Genomic DNA, 21,574 nt, shown 5'->3' with positions numbered 1-21,574 from the left:
TGTGATGTGTTATTTTGAGGGGACAGCAAATTTACACTGTTATACAAGCTGTGCACTCACTACTTTACATTGTAGCAAACTGTAATTTTTTCTGTGATGTCACATGAAAAGATAAAATCAAATATTTACAAAAATGTGAGGGGTGTACTCACTTTTGTGAGATACTGTATGTGCTTTAGTTTGATTGTGGTTCTATAAATCATCAGGTGCTGGTATTTACAGTACATACCTATCACTTAGTGGCATGGGGTGCCTGTTTCCATTTTCAAATGAACCACATTAGCAGTTTTCCTGGTGACATGTTTATTGAACCCTGTAATAAGTCTCACCCCAAGACTTGGTAGCTAATTTAATTCTAAAGCATTGCTTTATGATTGTAATGTACAATCAACACAAAACATGGCTACCTAATCAATCCATTAATGAAAGTGACTCACCAAGCAAGGAATCCATTTTGCTGATTTACTAAGGCTACACTGGCGAAAAACAGCTGCTTAATATCTTACTTGAAAGCCCCACTCACTTCTTCTACTGTTAACAAGCCATTACAATGAGTTATGCACCCACTCCTCCTCTGCATAAATTCAGCTTTTTCTGTCTAGCTAAAAAGCCCCAAGTATTAAGGGAGGGGCTTTGTCGGTTGCAGGGGACTATCACACTTCTAGTCTCTGTCTTTTCTATGGGACAGATCTGCTGTTATCACCTCTGTTGTGTATTCTCCTCATGTCCCCTGGGTGTCCGTATTTGCTGCTACATGCCATTCTCATACTCACAACCCATCTTAGATGTGGTGGGACCTGCTTTGCAGTGTCACTAGTTTAGTATTTATAATACATATGAGACATGCATATGTCCTTTAAGGTGACATTATGGAAAGTCTTTTTAATAGAGGAGGGAACACTTTGGGACTGGGAGCTGGGTGTATGAGGTTATGTCAGGGTGTTAATTGCGCTAACTGTGTCATAGCTGGTGATAAAAAGCCCATTAAACAAGCACGAGCCTCTAAAGTGTCATGAATGCAATCCTGTGAGGAAGAAATACATTGCAGAAAAACATCCTTTGATATTATCTAGTGGTTGGCCCAAGACAGCATCTACCAATCTACTCTGCACAGTTCTTTTTGCACTGAAATGTAACAGTAATCTTGTCTTCATTGACTTTCTCAGGTGGATCGTCAGTCCCAGTTCATCCAGGGTTACAGAGTTCTGTATAGGCAAACGTCAGGACTGCCTTCACCAGGACCCTGGCAGACCCAGGATGTGAAGGTCCCTTCTGAGCGCAGTGTCATCCTCTCTGCACTCAAAAAGGGCATTGTGTATGAGATAAAGGTCCGTCCTTATTTCAACGAGTTTCAAGGCATGGACAGTGAATCCAGGACAGCTCGGACAACAGAGGAAGGTATGAGGAAGAAGAACGTACTGAGTATTAGTAGATTTAGTCAGAAGCAAAACAACATAGTGAGTCAAACTGTGGTGCGTCCACACAAATATGACATGACAGATGACACATGACGCCATAGGCTGCTTTCATGTTGATTTTTGTCATAATATCACAGGCGTCGCTCTCCCTCCCTTTGGAGAATGGAGAGTTTGTGTGTAGATGCATGTGCGTGCATGCAGGTTTGTTTGCCTGACCTTCCTGCTGTGCTGCTTTTGTTTTTGATTGGTGATGTTAGTGCCAGCCTTCTTCTAATCCATCACCCAGCAGCCACAGGCCTGAGCTGTGATTGGACGCAGCACACACATCCTCCTGTGAATATGATCTGTCACCCAAAGCGTGATTCATACAGGCTCTGACACGGCTACAGAGCTGTGTGGCACAAAATCTCACACACACACAGGTCTGTGTTTGGATGAATGTGCTATTTTGACCTATGCCAAAACAGAAATGCATCCTGCAGAACGGCACCAGCCTTGCTTCAACCTTCAAGTCAAACTGAAATTAAATTACAATGTCATCAGAAATAAAGAAAGAAATAAAGACACACAGTGCATGCATACAACAGCACAATGAGACAAATACAGACTCTGCATACTGGAGACAAAGCTCTTCTTGCCACAACATATTTAGGCCTGCATGTATAGGAGACAATTCACCTCCTGTGTGTGGCAGTCCCATTTATTTTCCCTTTCTCACAGCGACCATATCTCCAGCCAGTGTACGCACTGCCATCACATTACAGATGTCGACACACATTCTCACACAGTAAACACATACATTCCAGCACACTACCTCTCCCTAAGGCCTCCAGAACCTGCATGTCCCATTAGCAATCCTGATAACTCTCCCTGCTTCTGCTCTATCTGCATCCCAGTCCCTCAGAGAGCTCGACCACTTTCTATTTCTGTCACAACCGTGCTGCTGTTCCTGGTCATAGCTGATACGCCGTCAAACAAACAGCTGTAGGCTCCTCAGAGACCCTGAGACTACAGAGAAGGGCAGCTAGATGGATAGAGAAGTCTTGTTCAGAGGGTGATTAAAACTTAGTTTGTCCATTAGCTAACAAAATTAGAGAATCCCCATAGCAGGTCCAGACCGATGCATGGTTAGAGTATGCTCAGCGCTCCAATCTTTGTAGTCTCTCTCCGCCTTTTTCACACATTCTCTCACTCTCCATCTGGACAGTCATGTCATGGCTGACAAATGAACTCTGGTTGCCATCTGATTCCCACTGAATGATTGATTAAGGAGGTCCATCTTTTATGCATAATAATGTCTATTTAGGCATTAGTAAAAATGTTGCGTTTGTAAAAGTGTTCATTTGTAGTGTACAAAACTACATCCGCATTGATGGGTATCTCTTGGGAAGGTCCACAGGTGTCCTCCCACACCCACCCACTGCTTTACATTAGCTATTCTTTTTTGTATGGATATTATATGTTTGTATTCCTTCATCATGCAGCATCATGCAGCACATCGCTGTGTGCGCATGAGAAACAGGGGGTTATATTCCTGCCTGCCATACATCACTCCACTAATGGCTCTATTAGCACAGTCCCAGAGGCCTCTAATGAAAAATGTGTATTGTTTAGTATAAATATGCATGATAATAAGCTGCTAAATCATTCATAACATTAACTTTGAATGACATTGTCTCTGATGGCTGCCACACACCAATCCAGCACTTTGTCACCTGGATGTAATGCAGCATTGGAGAGCCTTGAGCATGATGTTTGATCAGATGCTTCCTTGGTTGATTGTTTCTAATCTGGCCAAGGTGTTGAGTTCATCATTGGACCCATTCATCTTCCACCATGCCAGGGCCTTCTGGCTCTCTGGGGACCGGTGTGGCCAATCGTGCTGAGGGATGAGCGCAGATTTACAGGGTGACACGTGCCATTTTGGATGGAGGCGAGGTGAGGGAGAGGCAGCCCAGGAGTAATTGACCTGTCAGTATTCTGCTGTGGTGCCGCTCCCCTGCCAGCTACTGTGGAAATCAGAAAACATTATTTTTAAAATGTTATTTCCAGTTGGGCCAACTGTTATTTATTTTTCCTCTGTTACCCCTTGTGGGGTCAGAAGATTGTTGCCATCAGAATAACAACATAGAGAGTGAGGTTTATGAAAGCTTGGACTTGTCTTGTCTCTATCCACTCTCTGTCTGCCTGTGGATAGAGCCGATTCATTTAGATGTGCCTTACTCTGAAGCTTCCCTCTAATCCTTACCTACTGGCTTTAGTTTCATCTGGCTGATCGATGGAATCAGTCAATATGTTTACTGAGACCTTGTTTCCTTCCCCTGAAATGTATTTTTTTTCATATTTCCTTCTTGTCTGTGCTTCATTCTATAAGCTCGTTGACCTGCACGCCACCCTTGCTCGGTCAGTGTAGGAGTCTTAGCTTGACTGAGAGCACTTGCCTGACTGTGACAGACTGTCATTCCACAAATCAATACCAGTATTTTTCTGTGCAAATCCACCAGGCTGGAGCTAGAGAGGATGATATTTGAAATCATAGTGCAATGTTAAAGATAGGCTATAGCCATGTCAGACCTGCCCTGGTCTTCATGTAAATCCCCCTCTAATTAGACATCTTGACAGCCTTCAGCCACCTGTGCCATCCCTGAAGAATAACATTCCTTGGAAGTGTATGTGTGTGTGTTTTTTCTGTATGTGCACTTGTATATGCACTGTATCGTACATATTTATGAGCTCCTGTTCAAATGTACATTCAGTTGTTCCAATGCTGCTGTGCATCCCAATATTGTTGTTTCTAAGGATTAAATACTCTTCTGCTGCCTTGACTACAGAATAGTGTATTTGATTGTTGACCTGGTTAATTTGTGCCTCTTCTTTCAGCTCCCAGTGCCCCTCCTCAGCAGGTAACAGTCCTCACTGTCGGAAATCAGAACAGCACCTCCATTAGCATCTCCTGGGACCCCCCTCCACCAGACCACCAGAACGGCATCATCCAGGAGTACAAGGTTTGTCCCAGAGTCAGCATGGATTCTCATTTAACTCATACAAAGCCAAATGGAACCAACTGAGTCTCTGTTCTTTCCCCTCTCTGCTTTAGATTTGGTGTCTTGGGAATGAGACACGTTTCCATGTAAATAAGACAGTGGATGCAGCCATACGCTCCGTGGTGGTGGGCGGGCTTCAAGTGGGAGTGGTGTACCGGGTGGAAGTGGCTGCTAGCACAAGTGCAGGGGTTGGAGTCAAGAGTGAACCTCAGTCTATCATCATCGGTAAGAGAACTTTTTAGCATCCAGTTTAAAGTTTTTCTATGTGAATGTCAGTGTTCACAAAGAAAAACAATTTTCAGTGTTAGTAGATTATTTCAGCCAAAGAACCACTAGTGTGATTGTTTTCATTAAGTAGTAGGAATTGCCAAATGGATGATAATGTTAAAATACTATCATTTTGATATGTGGTTTGTACACACATGATTTATGTGGAGCTGAGGCAGATTGTGCCTGATTTGACCCATAACTGATGGCTTGGCCTGTGGCATGTTCTTATTTCCCCAGTGTCACTCACATAATCCATCTCCGAGAGCAGAGCCCCAAGCTTGCAGTTATAATATATTGTCTGTTTGCGTGACTGTGGATGTGCGAATGGGTGTCTGTTCATGTGGTTACACTGTAATAGAGAGATGAGGAGCATTTGTGTAATATTACATGCATGCACATATCATATGTGCTTTATGGGTTTGAATGGTTCCCTTTCAGTGTGTGGGAACATTTGTTTGTGCTCTTATCATGCTCTAAGAAATAGTGTCAAGCAGACTAGTCAGGGTGAGCTGCGATTGGAGATCAATACAGGCCAGGATCCTCTCCTCTCATTTCACATGGTGTGTCTTACCGGCAATGGAGTGAATTAGCGGCTGAGCTAAGCAAACAACCTGTTCACCTGGGGGTTTGTTATAAGCTTTTGGCTTTGTCTTTTTTCAGTCTGTACATTATGTTTCACTACACATGCTTTAGATCTATGTCTGGCTCCCCTGGTCAATATCTCAGCTGAAATCACAGCTACTTTCTTTGAGCTTAATCTTAAGAATCTTTGAGTCTAAAGCCCTTACCCTGCCTCGATATGTCTATAGGTGTTTCTTCTGCACAGTGAAAAAGTGTAACATTCTCAAGCCCTACTGTATTACATGGTTGATTGTGTTAACTTTCACCTTGAAGCAACAAATCATGCACACATCAGTGTTGGTTGTTGTTTTTCTCCAGTAATCATCCACCCAGCATCACATTCATGTTTATCCCCTGCCCACAGGTAAGGAGTTCCGGGACGTGATTATACATGGTAACCGTAACAACAGCATCACAGAGCAGATCACTGATGTGGTGAAACAGCCTGCCTTTATCGCCGGTATTGGAGGGGCCTGCTGGGTCATCCTCATGGGCTTCAGCATCTGGCTCTACTGGAGGAGAAAGAAGAGAAAGGGCCTAAGCAACTATGCAGGTTAGACATAGTCTTATAGTCACCCATGCAAATTTATACTGAGATTCTGCTCTTGTGCCTTAGCAAACATTCTTCTACCATTCATTAAATAATATATTTTGTTATCTGTCAAAGAATTAAAGCAGTAATTTAACACTACATTAACATCTTTCAGTCCTAACCAGTGCAGTTTCGATGAAGACGTTGCTAGCAGTGACATTGAGATGGCTATGGTGTTAAAGCTCAACAGGGAGACAGATGTCAGTGTGAATCATTTTCAGAGGGCTACAGTTTTTGACAAATCCACCCACGGCGTTGGTTAATAGCCCAGAGTGGTCGAGCTGAGTGGGTAGACTGGACTTTCTGCTGGTCACTGAAGCTGGAGTTTGTCCAGCTCTCCTCCCACACATTGACCCTGACATCTTGCTGAGTGACCCCCAGTCAATACTTGCAACCACATACACTGCCAAGGGTACAAGATTTAATTAGAGAGCAGAAAATGGTAATGAACTGACACATTAGTGCTGCAGTCGGTGCAACAAAATATTCATTAGTTCTTGCCTTATTAACAAGCAGGAATTCAAGATATCCATATATTTATGTAGCCTTTTTTTTCTTATTATTTTTAGCCCGTCAAACAGCGCATGTACAGTGGCAGCTGCTATAAGCTTGTTTGGTTCATTTGCTCTTCATTTGTGTTTGTTGCATTTATGTGTTTGTGCGTTTTCTTTGGTTTGTGCCACTGTCTGGACACCTCTGTGACAAGAGGCCAAGCTGGCTGCTTTTCTGGCTGTTGCTCTGCACACAAGATGCCGATGCGGTCTTATAATATCTGACCCTCAGCACCTCACATCTTGACCTCGTACCCAGTGTGCAGATACCCCTAAAGCACCGCTTTTCTCTGCAGGCTTTTAACACACAACTTCTCTGTCTTCTTGTTTTGCAGTTCAGTCCTTCACCTTCACCCCTGCAGGTACTGTTCATTTGTCCCGTCTTTTCACCCCACCTCAACGCAGATTCATCTCCTGCCCGCTTATAGTATATACGCTTAGATTGTCAGACTGATGGTCATGGCTAATGCAAATCCAAAATTCACAACCGTGACGACAATTCAACCAACAAGAGAAGCCAATTTCATTCAAAGGAATCTATATTTGCTATTGGCCATGATCAGAGCCTTGCAAACTTAAGCCCTTATTCCGGCCAAACCTACAGCGTTATTTACGTATTGTGTCGTATTTGTGTATATGTCTCTTGTGGTTACCAGTTTTTGAATGAAGGTCCATCCTGTCTCCTGTATCTTTTTTTTGTGGCAGTGTTGCAGTGCGGGATGAGATAATTTTTTCTCTTCCACCAATAATCTTTATCATCTTTGTTTTCTTTTTAAGACTCAGATCAGGTTTACATATCTGTTCTCCATGGATGTCAGTTATCCAGCTGGTGTATTTGATCGCGCCCCCCGCTTTTCCTTACATTTAACTTTTGTGTTCTTTACTTATGATAATTTCCCCGACTTTTCTAGTTATACATATTTGACTACATTGTCACCATCTGTCCCCTGCTGAATTAAGCCTTTCTGTGGATGGAGTGGACTGAGAGAAGAGTAGCCTGTCAAAGAGAGTGTCAAGAGAAAGTTAAAAAAGAAGTAAAAGATCAAAAGGCAATACAAATTAATATGAAATGTATCCCTAGAATCCTCTATACTGTACAGTATCAGTATATCTTATCGAGTCAGGCGTCAGTGCCCTCCCCTCTGTTTCCTGGATTTACTGTCAATCTTAACTAATACATTTTTTTGGTCAAGCAGCATGTGGTCCCTGTGGAGCCTACAACCAAAAACCTAATTTACTCTGGCCTTTTCTACAGCAGCTGTACAGAGAACAGATTATGGAACACATTAATATGTTTTTGAAACTTGTCTTTGGCTTTAAAATTGGAAGCAGACCTCAGAGAAACCAGAGAGGAAGCAGGTTATTTCACTAAAAGAGTTTTAAGTGGCAAGCACAAAACAAGGTCACATATAGCAGAGATTACAGAGTTAGAGCGAGGTGATATTTAGAACATGAGCCAGAGTGTGGCTGAAGTGTCTTACAGTGCTGCTCTTCTCTGTATTGACAATTAGTTGATGTATCGAGAGTGTCCTGTCTCAGCCTCTTAAAGCTGTCAGTACAGTAGAGGTAAATCACTACACTGTTGAGGCACACGGCCAGCAAGAAGGAGATTTGATGGAATTTTTATACACTGATTATGTCCACCCCCTCCCCCCCTTAATGCTTATTAAAGGGGATTAATCTGTATTCATATTGGAGAAAGTGCTTATCTGGAAGAAGGCGAGAAGCACAGCTATGCCGCCATGTCACTCTGGCTAACATAAAAGTGTTCCACAGCAGCCCAGAAATGTGCCTGTGCACAGATAGTGACTTCAGAGGCTTTCCCGCTGCACAGCCTCCCCCTCTCTTCCACCTTCTTTTCCTGTCAGTCCTCACTCAAACGACAGAGAGTTCTCTTATGCAAGTTTGTTGGTGGTGGAACAAAGAGAAATGGCTTTAGCTATGACTGAAAAAGGTTTGCCAACTCTGTCAAAGCTATATTTATTTGGGCAGACATACAATGTTGGTTTTATCTGGGTAAAACATTTATTGATAGTAAGTATTTTAATTCCACCTGCTGCTATTCAGTTGCATAAACCTTAATGCAGTAAATAAACTATCAACTGTTCCAACATGGATACTAGACATGTTTTAAATTGTGCTAAAAATCCTAAAATCCTGTTCATGAGATAGAAAAATGGATTAAATGAGCTTAGGTAATGTTGATGATGCATTAAAATGTTAGCAACCTCTGTAATCTATGTGGGAGTTTCCTCTCCCTGTCATCTGCGTTACTACGTCACCCACAGAAAAGCCCCCTCTCTCGCCTCTGCCTGGGCTTGTTGTGGAATCAACAAGAAAAGAGAAGAGGAATGTTCAGCCTCCTCCTCTCTTTAATCTCCATGTGTGGAACAAATGAGCCAAATTACTAACGGCACTCCTCTCTTGAGTAAACCAGCTCTCTTTTTTCCCCCTTCCTCTCTCCCCCCCCTCATCGGTATGCGGGGAGTTCCAAAACTCTTGCTTCTGTGTTTCCTGTGATCCACTGAAGTTCTTACATGCTTTAGAACTCTCGATGCTGCTTTGTCATCATGGTAGTTGAACAGAGATGAAATGGATCCTTCACAGCCGTCTCTCACTTTGAGCCATGGAGTTTTACTAGCCGCTGACAAAGAGCAGCCCTTGTTATCTATAGATCACCGTAATGGAACAGGCCACATGGCTTCTGGGGAGCCCCGCTTGCTGGAGGATAAGTAACTCAGCCTCCGTGCTTGCAGATAGAAAACTCAATGTGATTAATGAACCCTTTGCCTTTTCTAATCATTTTTTGGCTGAGATTTAATCAGAAATCTGATAATAACTCAGCAGCAAAATAAGAAAGATGAAATGAGTTTTGTCTCTCATCAGGCATCTTGTCCTTGAGGAACACATGACGTCTCCACTTATGCAAAGCAATATGCAATCCTCATCATGCACTTTTTTTTTTTTAATTTTCATGAAAGACATTGGACGCAGAGGGGCATCTGCATCCCTTAGCGAATCCATCAGCTAGTGTTAGAAAAAGTGAACAGATTAATACAACTGTTGAAGCACAAGGGCAAACTGGACAATACTGAAAAGATATTGTATTCTGTCTCAATTTTGGAATTAAATCCTAGTTGTTTACTATGTATTATACTAGAGATACTTAATCTTTGGCTTTATCTTTTTTCCCCTCAATCCTTTTCCTATTTCTTTCTTTCCTGACTTTAGTGACATTCCAGAGAGTTGATGGTGGTCTGATGAGCAATGGAAGGTGAGTGTCCCACCAGGAACAAAACAGCAATCAGTATTTGAGTGCAATATCACAAGCAAATTTAAAAAATCTTCCTGTCATCATTATTTCATTCTCTGTCCTAAGTTTTACGTGTAGTAACACAACCTTTCCTTCACAATGATGCATTAAGTCTACAGCAAGCTGCTTTTGATTCTAACACTGATAAATGATTGATAGATTGATAGATAACCAATACCTGTTTGTGTGCCTGCCATGCAAACTGGCGTGCAAATATACATTTCTACCACATCTCCGTTCATGCATCGATAGATGAACTCATAAATCTCCTCAACAGAATTAACAGAAACAATTTAAGCAGAGAGTGCTTTTATTTTGTCATTTATCTTCCGCTGCTGGCTACAGGCAACCCAGAAGCCCTCTGGAGTGATAAATTTGCCTGTCACCTTGCGTGGGCGGCTGGGATCTGAGCACATGTAATAATGTAAAAATAATTACCCAGGGGAGACATGTGTGGAGGTACCCCACTTGCACCCCCATATAGCCTGCTCCATTTCAGTGTGTGTTGGTGAAAGAGAGAGGGGCTACAGAGAATAGGGCACATCTCAATGACACCAGTTACTGAGTCTTTGTGGGTATTTAAGAGACTCCCTTGAGAATCGTGGGCTTCTGTCTATCTACTGCTTATCACACCTGACTAGGTAAAGCCTCCAGACCTGAAACACTCAGCAATGAGATTGCCAACTGAATCTGACCCTGTGTGTCTCTGGGCTTTTGGGAATGTGTCTGTTCTGCAGTCTGGTTGTGGAATTTCTATTTTAACGCTTTTTTTCCTGCCCTTAAAGCGTGCGTATGACTGGATGCCACAATGGACAATTTTGCCTATATTGTTCCGTGAGCTGCACGCATGCTCTCAATGAATTAGCCACGCCACTTGCTGTGCTTTTTCTCATCTACTTTCTGCTGTAGTGTTTTTCCTTCAATTTTCCACGTAAGTGGTTCTGATTCTCACACCAGCGAATGGGATTTGAAATGTCTGTATTTGTGCTGCTCTATATTTGTCATAACTTTAGTCAGTGGCGGCGACTGCCACAGTTTTCACAAGACTGGAATTGGATGCAGTTTGGAACTCTTATTCTAGCACAATCCTCTGATCCGTTAGTCACTCCAGTGCTATCAAATCCCAGATGTTACAATTGCCCATCTGCCCTGAGAGTGAAAATGTGTAGCAAAGAATCAGAGGAAAATGTGTTCATTTGTTACATGAGATGTTTATTGCATTAATTAGACAATAGCAAATGAAGCCGCATCTGTTTCCAGTTTCTCATTGGCTCCTGCCAAATTGCCCTGAATGAACAATTACACTTAATCGATCACAAAATAAATGATTCATGGAAGATGAATAGGTTGCAGATTGGTAGACCTGGACAATTTGACTTTGGCTGCTCAATTGAAATTGATAAAAGCCAATATGGGCTCATTCTTTATCCCCCTGCCAATAGGGAGATGGTAATTAGTAGGTAGTAATAACTTCCTATCTTGACACTGATCAATATTATAGCAAAGCAGATTCATTCCTATAGGCGAGGAGAATGTGCTGGGCATTGCAGAGAACAGGTTTCACTAACCCTGTTGCTATGGAGATTCCTTTACATCCCGGAATATGAATGCTAAATTACAGCGTGTTCCCTGAGTGTTGTGCTACAAAGGAATCTGTGTTTCCCATTGCTCTAAGTGTTAGCTAATGTCTAGACTTCCAAGTTCCATTCACTAGTCTGTGAGACATAAACACCTGATTTATGAAGTTGCTTTGGAATTAATATCCCTCACTTGGCTTATTTATGGGAAGCTCAGTGTCAGGCATCTTAGGCAGTATTTATGATTTCCTACCCATCACAAGTAACTGAAATGTCTGACAGCAAGAGGAAATGCTCCAAAGCAAATTTTATCTGCCAAGGTTGCAATCCATCCTACGTTGGGCAGGGATTAAAAGTTAGGTGTTGACTTTTCATTAAACGTATGACCATGTGTCCACCCCCTGCCTACCCACCAGCTAACACACACACACACATATATATACACATATATATATATATATATATATATATATATATATATATATATATATCTCACAAATATCCCCAGTAGAAATCAGTCTTATTCTAATTGGCTTCAGCAGGAATGCTGCAGTGTGATAAATACAAGGACGATGCAGTCATTTCCACTGTCAGCTCCTTGTCTTTCAAATGGTCTTTCTCTAGTGGGCTGGGGGGAGGACTCACTGGAGCACACAGGACAAGTGGGACAAGTAATGAGTCAAAGGCATGGCCTTTTATTTTAGACAGTGTACATTTGTGGTGGAGTCTTGCTGGAGTCAACAAAAGAGAACAATGTCCTTTTCGTTTTCAGCTTCTTAAATGTTTCAGTCTGACAGATGCTAAGCGCACAATAGGCAGGGAGGAGGAATAGAAAGAGAAGGTGAATGTGTATGAGGGGAAAATAAAGGAAAATAAGGTTAGGGAAAGATGGTATGGCAAGAGAGAATGATGGCAGTGGGAGAACATGGCAGCCAGAAACAGAGGTAGGAAGGACGGGGGGAGATGTATTACCCTATAAAAGTGCATCTGTCTGATGCACAGCCATCAATTTGAATGACTTGTCTCCCCCGAGGGCCTGTTTTGGCATTCAGGAACCACAGCGAAGGCCCTTAGCTTGCCAGGGTTGCAGTTCATTGGACTCCCCCCTCTGTGGAACAGGTCTTCTCATTAGAACTTGTGGCTGAGGGAGAGACTGACTGCAGCACACCCATTACCTGCCTTTGTCCTCGGGGCTTGACTCTCTCCCAGTCCCTCAGAGCCAACACATCACCTCACTGGAGCTAAGACAAAAAACCCTATCAGGCAGCCTTGCTGCTAACTACTGTGCTCCACAGCTTCTCAGAGTGCACATGTGTATCTGTAGTCTGCTACATGCAGCACTGCCGGGCACTGACAGCGGGGTGTGCTGTGTTTCTGAGAAGGCAGTGTCATCCCCTTCATCACATGCGGTGCTTATCTGACCAATCCAGGATATGATTTCTCATGGAAAAAATGTAGAAAAGAGACCCTCAGCAAAATACTAATTATATTTGTGTTGTGTTTATATCTGCTTAAAATGTGTTTTTTTGTATCCTTTCTCTACTGAAGTAAACTAGTGTTTATACACTCCTATATTTTCTTTAATCCATTTCAATACATATTCAATGGAAGAAGGTAGGGTATGATGTATCAATGACACATTAACAAAGACATTTAACTCAATCTCTCATTCTCATTTAACTCCATCTGTGTTACCCATGGTAACGAGCCTCAAACGTGATTGTACAGTAAAGTGGCCCTAATGGCCTCCCAGCAGTCACCCATGACAGGTTAAAGTCTTAATAGCTGCTTTTTATGGTTCTCGCCCCCTCAGGAGGGACACAACACCTGTTAAATGAAGCTGCCCTCTCCCATATGCAGGCATCCCACAAGTGGGTCGGGGCATCATGGTGGGGCGAGGGCCGAGGTTTGACGTCTCATCAAATAAGATTTAGACTGTCTGGACATCACCACAAGGGGTTGATGGGAAAACACAGCAGAATGTATAAAAATATTAATGAATAAGAAAGCGTATACATGTGGGTGCCCGCATGCACTGCTGCACATGTGTGTGGAGAGCAAATTCATGAATTAGTGTCTTCACGGTGTGCTTTTGCATTAATAACTCAGGGAATGTGACAAAGACACAGCAGGAGAAACAGAGAGATAAAGGGCTGTGTTTGCCTGAAGGAATTCCAACTTTGTGGGGGAAGAAATGTATCCGTACAGTACCCCCCCTCCCCCATCTCAGAAGTGTTTCATTAGCTTCAGTGGCTTATGGCAAGCTTATCTCACACAAACACATATTCTTTTTCAGAAACTAACATTTAAACATATGTCTGATTTGATTGTCTTCACATTGTCTCTATGCTGATTGCTGTCTTGCTTTTCATTCATTATTTCTGAATCCAGTAACATAATGCATAATTAAACCGTGCATACTAAGTAATTGGAGATGTTTTTTTTGTTCAAAAATCTCTGGCATCAATGTAATTCAAAGCCTATTTTTAATCCAGTGTTTCATCCCGTGTTTCTGCCTAGCCGGCCAGGCCTGCTGAACGCCAGTGACCCAGGTTACCCCTGGTTAGCGGACTCTTGGCCAGCCACCAGCTTGCCTGTGAACAGCAGCTCCGGGGGACCCAATGACCTGAGTAACTTTGGCCGAGGAGGTGAGTGCCCTGGTGCGGTCCCAGGTGCTTTGAGAAAGAGACCATAAGAGATGAAAGATGATGGCCTCCCTTCCATTATATTGAGTTGTTCATCATGTACATTTATGCATGCATGATGTATACATATATGCATATTACGCATTGGGTATTTATTTATATATCACATCAGAGGACAGCTAGAACATTAACAGCAGTGCCTCTTCTGTCACCAAACTGAGTAATGGCAAATAGCCCAGGCTGGTGTCATAGCCCATACCTCAGAGCAAGAGTATGTGAGGGGAGAGACGGGCAGAGGAGCAGGGGGTGGATGGGTGTTTGAAAGGATGGTCTTGAGCAGCCAGTCGTGAAGGACAGGCACAGCTTGACTGGCGCAGATGCGGACACTTCCGCCATGGCTCTACATCATCTCCCCTTCACTGGGCATGCAAACCACGGAGAGAGTCTGCTTGCTCTTTCTGTAGCGCGCGCTCTCTCTCTCTTCCTCTGTCATCACACAAATACAGAGCAGCAGTATTATCCCCCATGTATATGAATAGAGAAGGGAGGGGAGTAAGATATCCACACATGTGGAGGGGAAACGGGGCACCACAACTGGAAGGCTGAGAGAAGGGATGCATGAATAACTGGAATGAAATTCTTGAATGAGGTGATCTTGTTCAGTGCTGTTTCTTAAAATGTGAACTGACCTGAATGCATGAAGGCCCAGACTGTAATTCCCTAACCCTCCAGTACCACATGCCCTTGAATCCCAGGTCATTCAAGGCCTGATGCAGGGGGATGGTCATCTTCTCTTTATCTGCCATAAAAACCAGACGACCAGAAGTTTTTATTTAAATACTCCAGGGTTACAGTTAAGCTGGACATTTCTTTTAAAGAACAGCTATCCTGAAACTCCCTCCCTTTGTCTTTTTTTTGTCCAGATCTCCCCACCGGGCAAGGGGATAAGACAGGCACCATGCTCTCTGATGGAGCCATCTATAGCAGCATAGACTTCACCACCAAAGCCAACTACAACAGCCCTGGCCAAACATCCCAGGCCACTCCTTATGCCACCACCCAGATTCTCCACTCCAGCAGCATCCATGAGCTGGCTGTGGACCTGCCCGAGGCCCAGTGGAAGGCCTCACTCCAGGCCAAGCAGGAGATGGCTAACCTCGGGTACTCCCTGCCCGACAAGAACTCTTGCAACAACAGTAAGTTAAGTGGGTGTCCTAATGGCAATTTGCGGGTATGTCTTTACCCCTATGTGGGAGGTTCCGCAAGTGTTTATAGTGTATCTGATCCTTTGACATCAAAAACCAGATTAATTAATCCAGATCACAAACCACAAATGTACAGTTGTAACAAGTTCGCCATTGGGAATTTAAACGTTTCCACCAAAAGTATCTGAAGCCTTTCCAAACCTACTGTGGTTAGAGGAGGTTGTCTTAAAAATAGTAATTTTTTCCCCAGCAGACATCATCTTGGTTACTATCCAAGGTTGAATAAACATCTCATGAAGAAGTAATGCATAGTGCAATAGAGCCCATCCATCCATTTTCTTGCTGGGTTTTCATGATGGTACCACTCCTCCTTCAGTTTCAGAGTAATTGCCAATCCATTTTAGCTTGACTAATATTTAAGAAAATAATCCAAATTAATTACCCTGGATTTGATGCAGGATTTTGTAAAGCCGAGTGGAGTTTCATACTTAAGGTGTAATGAGTATTCCGTGGCTGTATTCTAATACATATTTATGATCTCATTTTCCAACAGTCTAAAACAGATTAATTATAGTTTTCACATAGTCCCTTTAATGCAATGAATCTTTAAAAACTACTTTTTTAATTCTCCCTGGCATTAGTTTTAAAAATATGATCACATATGATTATGGATGATTATATCTCTCTGAAGGGGGACAAATATTGAATTAAAACCTCTGCTAATTGACTCATTTATCCAGTTTTATGAATTGAAAAGAGTTTTGTGAAAGATTAGCGTTATGTTTCTCAAATCAACAACAAATCAAATTTGTCCAGCGAATACATGCCTGTAGCATACAAATCTGTAGTGAATGAAAGGTGAATAAGTGCATTTTGTTGAATGTATGAATCCTGATTATTCCTGCTTGCTCAATGCTCTAACTGCATGTTTGCATGTGCTTGTGCTAACTGCCAATCACCTGATGCCACTGTAATTTTTGCCCTTTAACCCCACTGTAGCCCTCCTTTTCATTCCTGACTACCGATTGGCCGAAGGATTGTCTAATAGAATACCACACAACCAATCACAAGATTTCAGCACCACCAGCTCTCACAACAGCTCAGAACGAAGCGGCAGTCTCTCAGGTTGGTTTACGCAGCAGAGAATCTTATAAAGCAAACTGGGACATCTCTGGGGCTCTGCCGCTCGGCTTTATGATTGACTGATGTCTTAATTGCTTTATTGATCTATTTGCATGTACTAACCTGACGTCTACAAATTTCTTTATTAACACAGTCCCTCTCCCTCACCAGAGACTCTTTGCTCACTCAGCACCCACTGCTTACAGTTCATTAAATGTGAATGCTTTAAAGTATTTTTTAGTTATACAGGGTTTTGAGTACAAAAGCTGCTACTGTATGTAGCCTTGTTGTGATATTCAATAGGAGTCGACAGCTTACTGGAGCGTAAAGAAACAGGACATTTAAATCAGAGAGAAAGAATAGTACCATGATCTCCCAACAAGATATGGCAGCAAGTGCTAATGCTGGGTTTCTGCCGTCACTGCCGGTCCTTGTAAAGGCTTTGTCTCTCACTGTGTGATTGAGCAGACGGGAATAGGGGCAGAGGGAGTCTTTCAGACAGACTGGACTGTATACACATACACACACACCATTAGAGATGCTTGGCTGGATAAAGTGGCAAAAATACCTCCCTTTTTCCCTCTTCCCCTAATGGTGGCTGACTACACTAAAACCCATGTTCGGAGAATTACAATGTCATTTATAGGACACCACAGCAGCCCTCTGCCTGCCTCCCCTCCACTGTCCTCTTTTATCTAGTTACAAGCCACTGCCCTAACTGGTCTCTAATTCAATGCTCTGGCACACAGTGGGCTGGAGAGAAGGATGTGAAGTAGCCATGCCTTATAGGCAGATTCTTCACCATAGACACACGGGTTACTTAGGGCTCAGACTGGGCTTGCTATATTATAATTTCATGAGATGAGAGTAACAGTATCCACCGTATGATAGATGCACAGTATGTATAGTATGATATATAGATATATATGTGTGTGTGTGTGTGTGTGTATATATATATAGAGAGAGAGAGAGAGAGAGAGAGAGAGAGAGATCTCTCTCTCTCTCTCTCTCTCTCTCTCTATATATATATATATATATATATATATATATATGACAGAATATGCTTTGATGATTAGGTTTACAATTTTTAATTAAACAAATACAATGTACTGTACAAATTGGTGTGCTACGGAGGTGCTGGTAGGTGGATTTTACCTGTGAATAGAGCCCAACTAGCTGGTTACCCCTGCTTCCAGTCTTTATGCTAAGCTAAGCTAACTGGTTGCATGCTGTAGTTTCATATTTAACAGACAGACATGAGTGTGGTGTTGATCTTCTCATCTAACTCTTGGCAAGACAGTGACTAACTATATTTCCAAATATGTTGGCCTATTTCTTTAAGTTAAGTAAAAGGAAAGAATATAGGTGAATATGGATATTGGGAGGGAGGCGGATGAATGTCATTTGATATACAGTAACAAATATATTGTTTTAGGAATTTACATTGGATGGTGTCCTTCCACTTACCCTTACATAGTAACCAATGGAAAAATATAAGATTAGGTAGAGGAATGTGTACTGTATAATGTAGGCAGGTACGTATCTCCGGAAGTTAGACGAACAGCTTTGCACGATTAATGGTAAAATTTAAATATCTAAATATGATGAAAGAGATCATAAGTATAGTGTTAATGATTATGGTCTAAAGTGAAGTCAGAAGTTGCAACTAATTTGACCCATTATATTAGCTAAAATGAGTTTCTGACTGTATATGTCTGCTGTATAGTATATACTGTGCACTGTATTCTACATCTCACAAAAGTGATGGAAATTTTAATCAGCATAAGTTAAGATTTGATTCAGACTTCAACCAAAGTATACTCAGCGTGTGTGTGTGTCTGTGTGTGTGTGTGTTGGGGGGCACTGGAGGTGCCTTGCGCCTCCTCTAAGGAGATGGAAGGAATAATGAATGTCAGGTCTGAAGGAGGAGAGCAGGATGAAACGGAACAGAAATAGAGCTGCTTTTATGGCAGCATGGATCTCCACTGGGGGACATGAAGCTGCTCATTAAAACATTTCTTAGTGTAGGGGAAAATAGGTAGCTTGTGTTTTCTGTAGCAGTTTGAGACCTTGAAGATTTCCTTACTCCCCTCACACTCTGTGAAGCTGCTAAGTCCATGAATATTTGAAGTTCATGGTTGTGTGTGACACTCGCTTTGTTGCTTCTCACCTCATTATATAACATTTTTTACTACTACAACTAATCAAAACAATGATTCATGACTTTCAGTTGTTTTGATGTCTTTTGTGAAATGATTCTTTCAATCTTAAGTTATATCCGGCTTCATAGCCTTTCTAGAGTCTCTGCTCTGTGGCTTTGCCCTTCAGCACTGACGCACCCAATGTAAACAAAGCAAGCTCAAGGCTATGCAGCCCTACAGTTATAGGCTGGGAGCGCCCAAACCTTGGGTATAAATACCCAACGCTGAATCTATATTTAGGATGAGTTTCCCTTTGAAGAGAGGCCCATTTTGTCAGAGGAGATGGGTTTGCTGTGTAGCTCCTAGCCACAGCTTCTCTCTGTATTTTTCATTTTTGGGGTGAGCTGTTGTAATTCCAGTGCCAGACCATCCTTCCCTAGAAGAGGCTCATTTACAATATTGATGGTTGGTGTTGTGTGAAGGGACTAAGGATGATTGAACAATCACATCAGCTCACCATTTATTGGTAAAAGTCAAGCGTCGCCCAAAGGTACGATTAGGAAACCCAATTACTTTCAGACTATACTTACACTGTGGTGCCGTCTGCCTTGGGCTTACAGTTGTATCTTTTATTACTTCAATTCTTTATTAATCTCATTCTGACACCTCTTCTATCTCCTCATGCCTGATATTTCCTCTCCTGCCCAAGCATTTTTAACATGCTCGTCTTTGAAGTGCTTTTGTTTTTCTTGCTGGTGAAGGATTTATAATAGTAACATTATCAGAATTTTCTAGACTTAAAACACTTAAAACAAACACAACAGATTGTACCTCATTGCATCTGTGCGTTTCTTTCGATGACAGCGATCTTCTTTTTACTGCGCCTGAGTCATGTCAGTTTATTAGATTACATTGGAGTGCATGATGTTACATTGCAGAGATGCAATATTGGCAGCTTTTTTGTGGCACTGGGAAAAGTGATTACAGGCCTTTGGCAGCAGAGGCAAACCAACAGATAACAGATGTGTTACACAGACTTTCCCAAAGATGGCTTTCACTAGTCTGTGTGTCTAGTGACGTCAGTTTGAGGTATTTCCTGGATTGAGATTAAAGGTGTTTACTGATAGAGAGGCACTTCAGCCCACCACAAATGGATTTATATATGCAAATAGTGTTCAGTATGCCTCCCTACTCCCTTCCATATGCACAATCTAAGAAGCATGACAGAAAAGTTATATATTAATAAACCTCCAGGCTCAGAAATTCATGGTATAGGATGGGATTACATGGACTCGATCATGGCGATGCTATACAGTGTGTGATAAACTTGATAGATTTTGTGAGGCAATATAGGATGCAATTTAACCAAAACCTGTGTCAATCATGTCTTGATTGTACATGCAGTCATTTTAACATCTGTCATGACGAAAAATAGACTGTGTACTGAATCAATGTATTGTACCCTTATCTAAGCATTATAAAAGGATCCACTCAACATTTTTTAGAAATATTTAAGAAACATTTGAAAATCATTATTTGGCACGTTTAGTCAATCTTGACTGTTGCTTGTATTCACAGAGGTAAAAAAAGAAAGGTTTGTACCCAAGTTCTTTTGGAGCGAAGATGATTGAGTCATAAATTCACTCATAAATATGCAAACTTAATATTGTATCTACAATTACAATAAACTTTCTCATCTCAACTTTCTACATTAATGAATCTTGTCTTCTCTGACATTGGCATTATTTCTCAAATAATTATTGTGTAGCAATGATGTTCAAAATATGGTACATCATGTAGCTGTAAATGTAGCATATATCAGTAGTTTGTTGCTTTAACTCTACAGTATATTTGGATATGTTAGACCTGATTAAATATATATATATCGATTAATTGATATGTTTGTTGACAGAAAGTAATCTGCAACTTTCTTGATTATTGATAGGTTTTTGGGTTTTTTTCTAGCAAAAATGCAGACCATTCCTTGGTTCCAGCTTATATATGATTAGATATGGTTCTTTTCTTTGTCTTTTGTAATAGTAAATTAAATCTTTGTATATCTTATAGTTTATAATATCTTGGACTGTTAGTTGAGCAAAGCAGGCAGTTTGAAAAGCTCACCTTGAAATTCTGATTTTTTTCCTACATAATACTGACATTTTTACAACAAATGATTGCTGATCTATCCAAAAAATAAGTAGTGGATAATTTAAAAAATCATCATTGTTGCAGTCCTAATGTTAGGGTAGTATGTTCTTCCTATTGAGTTATACAAGACACCAGTGCCACACGCATGTAGTTGCTTGAATTGAAGGGACTGAATTGTCAGCAGGTAGAAGCGGGCTCTTGCCTTTGCGAAAGTTGTAATAACATATTTCCACATATTCCAATGAGAAAAGAATTACCAAAGGAGCTGGTAACAAATGTTCATCCATCCAAAAACAAATGTTCTTTTTAAATTTAAATTTCTAGCAAATAAAAACTCTCAAATGTAGCTAAGTTAATGTAATACATCATATTGTTTGTGTTTTTGTTTACAACCTAATTTCAATTTTCTGCAAGGAATATGTGTATAATGTGTATATACCTCAACTTTAAAACAGATTTGAGCTTGAAGTCAAATGTGCTTTAAAGGGAAAAAAGAATAGGTTTCTTTCACATTGACCAAATCGTATAAAACCCAGTATTGACCTGGCTGGCAGATTTATAAAGATGGATGGGACAGAGGAGAATCTGGTTTTGGAGGGATATGAGTGGAAATGGATGGGTTAGTGGCTCTTCGGTGTAATAAAAGAAATGAAAGTAGTAATAGACTCTCAGTGAATTCCATTAGGGACACACTGACACTACACAAGCCATTCATTATGATGATGCTGTGAAGTGAGATATTTCATTGTGGAACCCAAAGCCTGGTGTGAAAGGGGACACTGAGGGATGGGTGGAGCACAAAGGTCTGCCCCAGCCTCGTTTACTGCCATTCTTTTCTGTTTCTATGGAGATTTGAAGCTTTTCACCCAATTAATCAGTGGAATCATGCTTTTCATCAGGCAGCCTTGAGCTTTTCTGTGTAAGCAA

At 41.5% G+C, this 21,574-nt stretch overlaps 1 protein-coding gene across 10 annotated transcripts in view; it reads left to right on the top strand.

The window, feature by feature from the left end:
• robo2 (roundabout, axon guidance receptor, homolog 2 (Drosophila)) overlaps window positions 1-21,574 on the top strand; it is a 331,192-nt gene that overhangs the window by 294,589 nt on the left and 15,029 nt on the right. For 7 of the 10 annotated variants that reach the window (XM_038694178.1, XM_038694177.1, XM_038694176.1 and 4 more), the window contains 9 exons: window positions 1,167-1,398; window positions 4,299-4,423; window positions 4,516-4,687; window positions 5,718-5,906; window positions 6,832-6,858; window positions 9,728-9,770; window positions 13,907-14,034; window positions 14,955-15,227; window positions 16,236-16,361. In XM_038694178.1, the coding sequence (XP_038550106.1) occupies window positions 1,167-1,398; window positions 4,299-4,423; window positions 4,516-4,687; window positions 5,718-5,906; window positions 6,832-6,858; window positions 9,728-9,770; window positions 13,907-14,034; window positions 14,955-15,227; window positions 16,236-16,361 (1,315 nt within the window). The remainder of the gene's footprint in view (window positions 1-1,166; window positions 1,399-4,298; window positions 4,424-4,515; window positions 4,688-5,717; window positions 5,907-6,831; window positions 6,859-9,727; window positions 9,771-13,906; window positions 14,035-14,954; window positions 15,228-16,235; window positions 16,362-21,574) is intronic. The other 3 variants (XM_038694179.1, XM_038694182.1, XM_038694184.1) reach the window with 3 other exon arrangements.

This window comes from Micropterus salmoides, unplaced genomic scaffold (assembly GCF_014851395.1).
Source record: "Micropterus salmoides isolate LMB-PRFRI ecotype aquatic unplaced genomic scaffold, ASM1485139v1 Ms_hic_scaffold_3, whole genome shotgun sequence".
NCBI lineage: Eukaryota > Metazoa > Chordata > Actinopteri > Centrarchiformes > Centrarchidae > Micropterus > Micropterus salmoides.
Note: the sequence above shows the minus strand (reverse complement) of the source record. Positions and strands in the feature narration are given on the sequence as shown.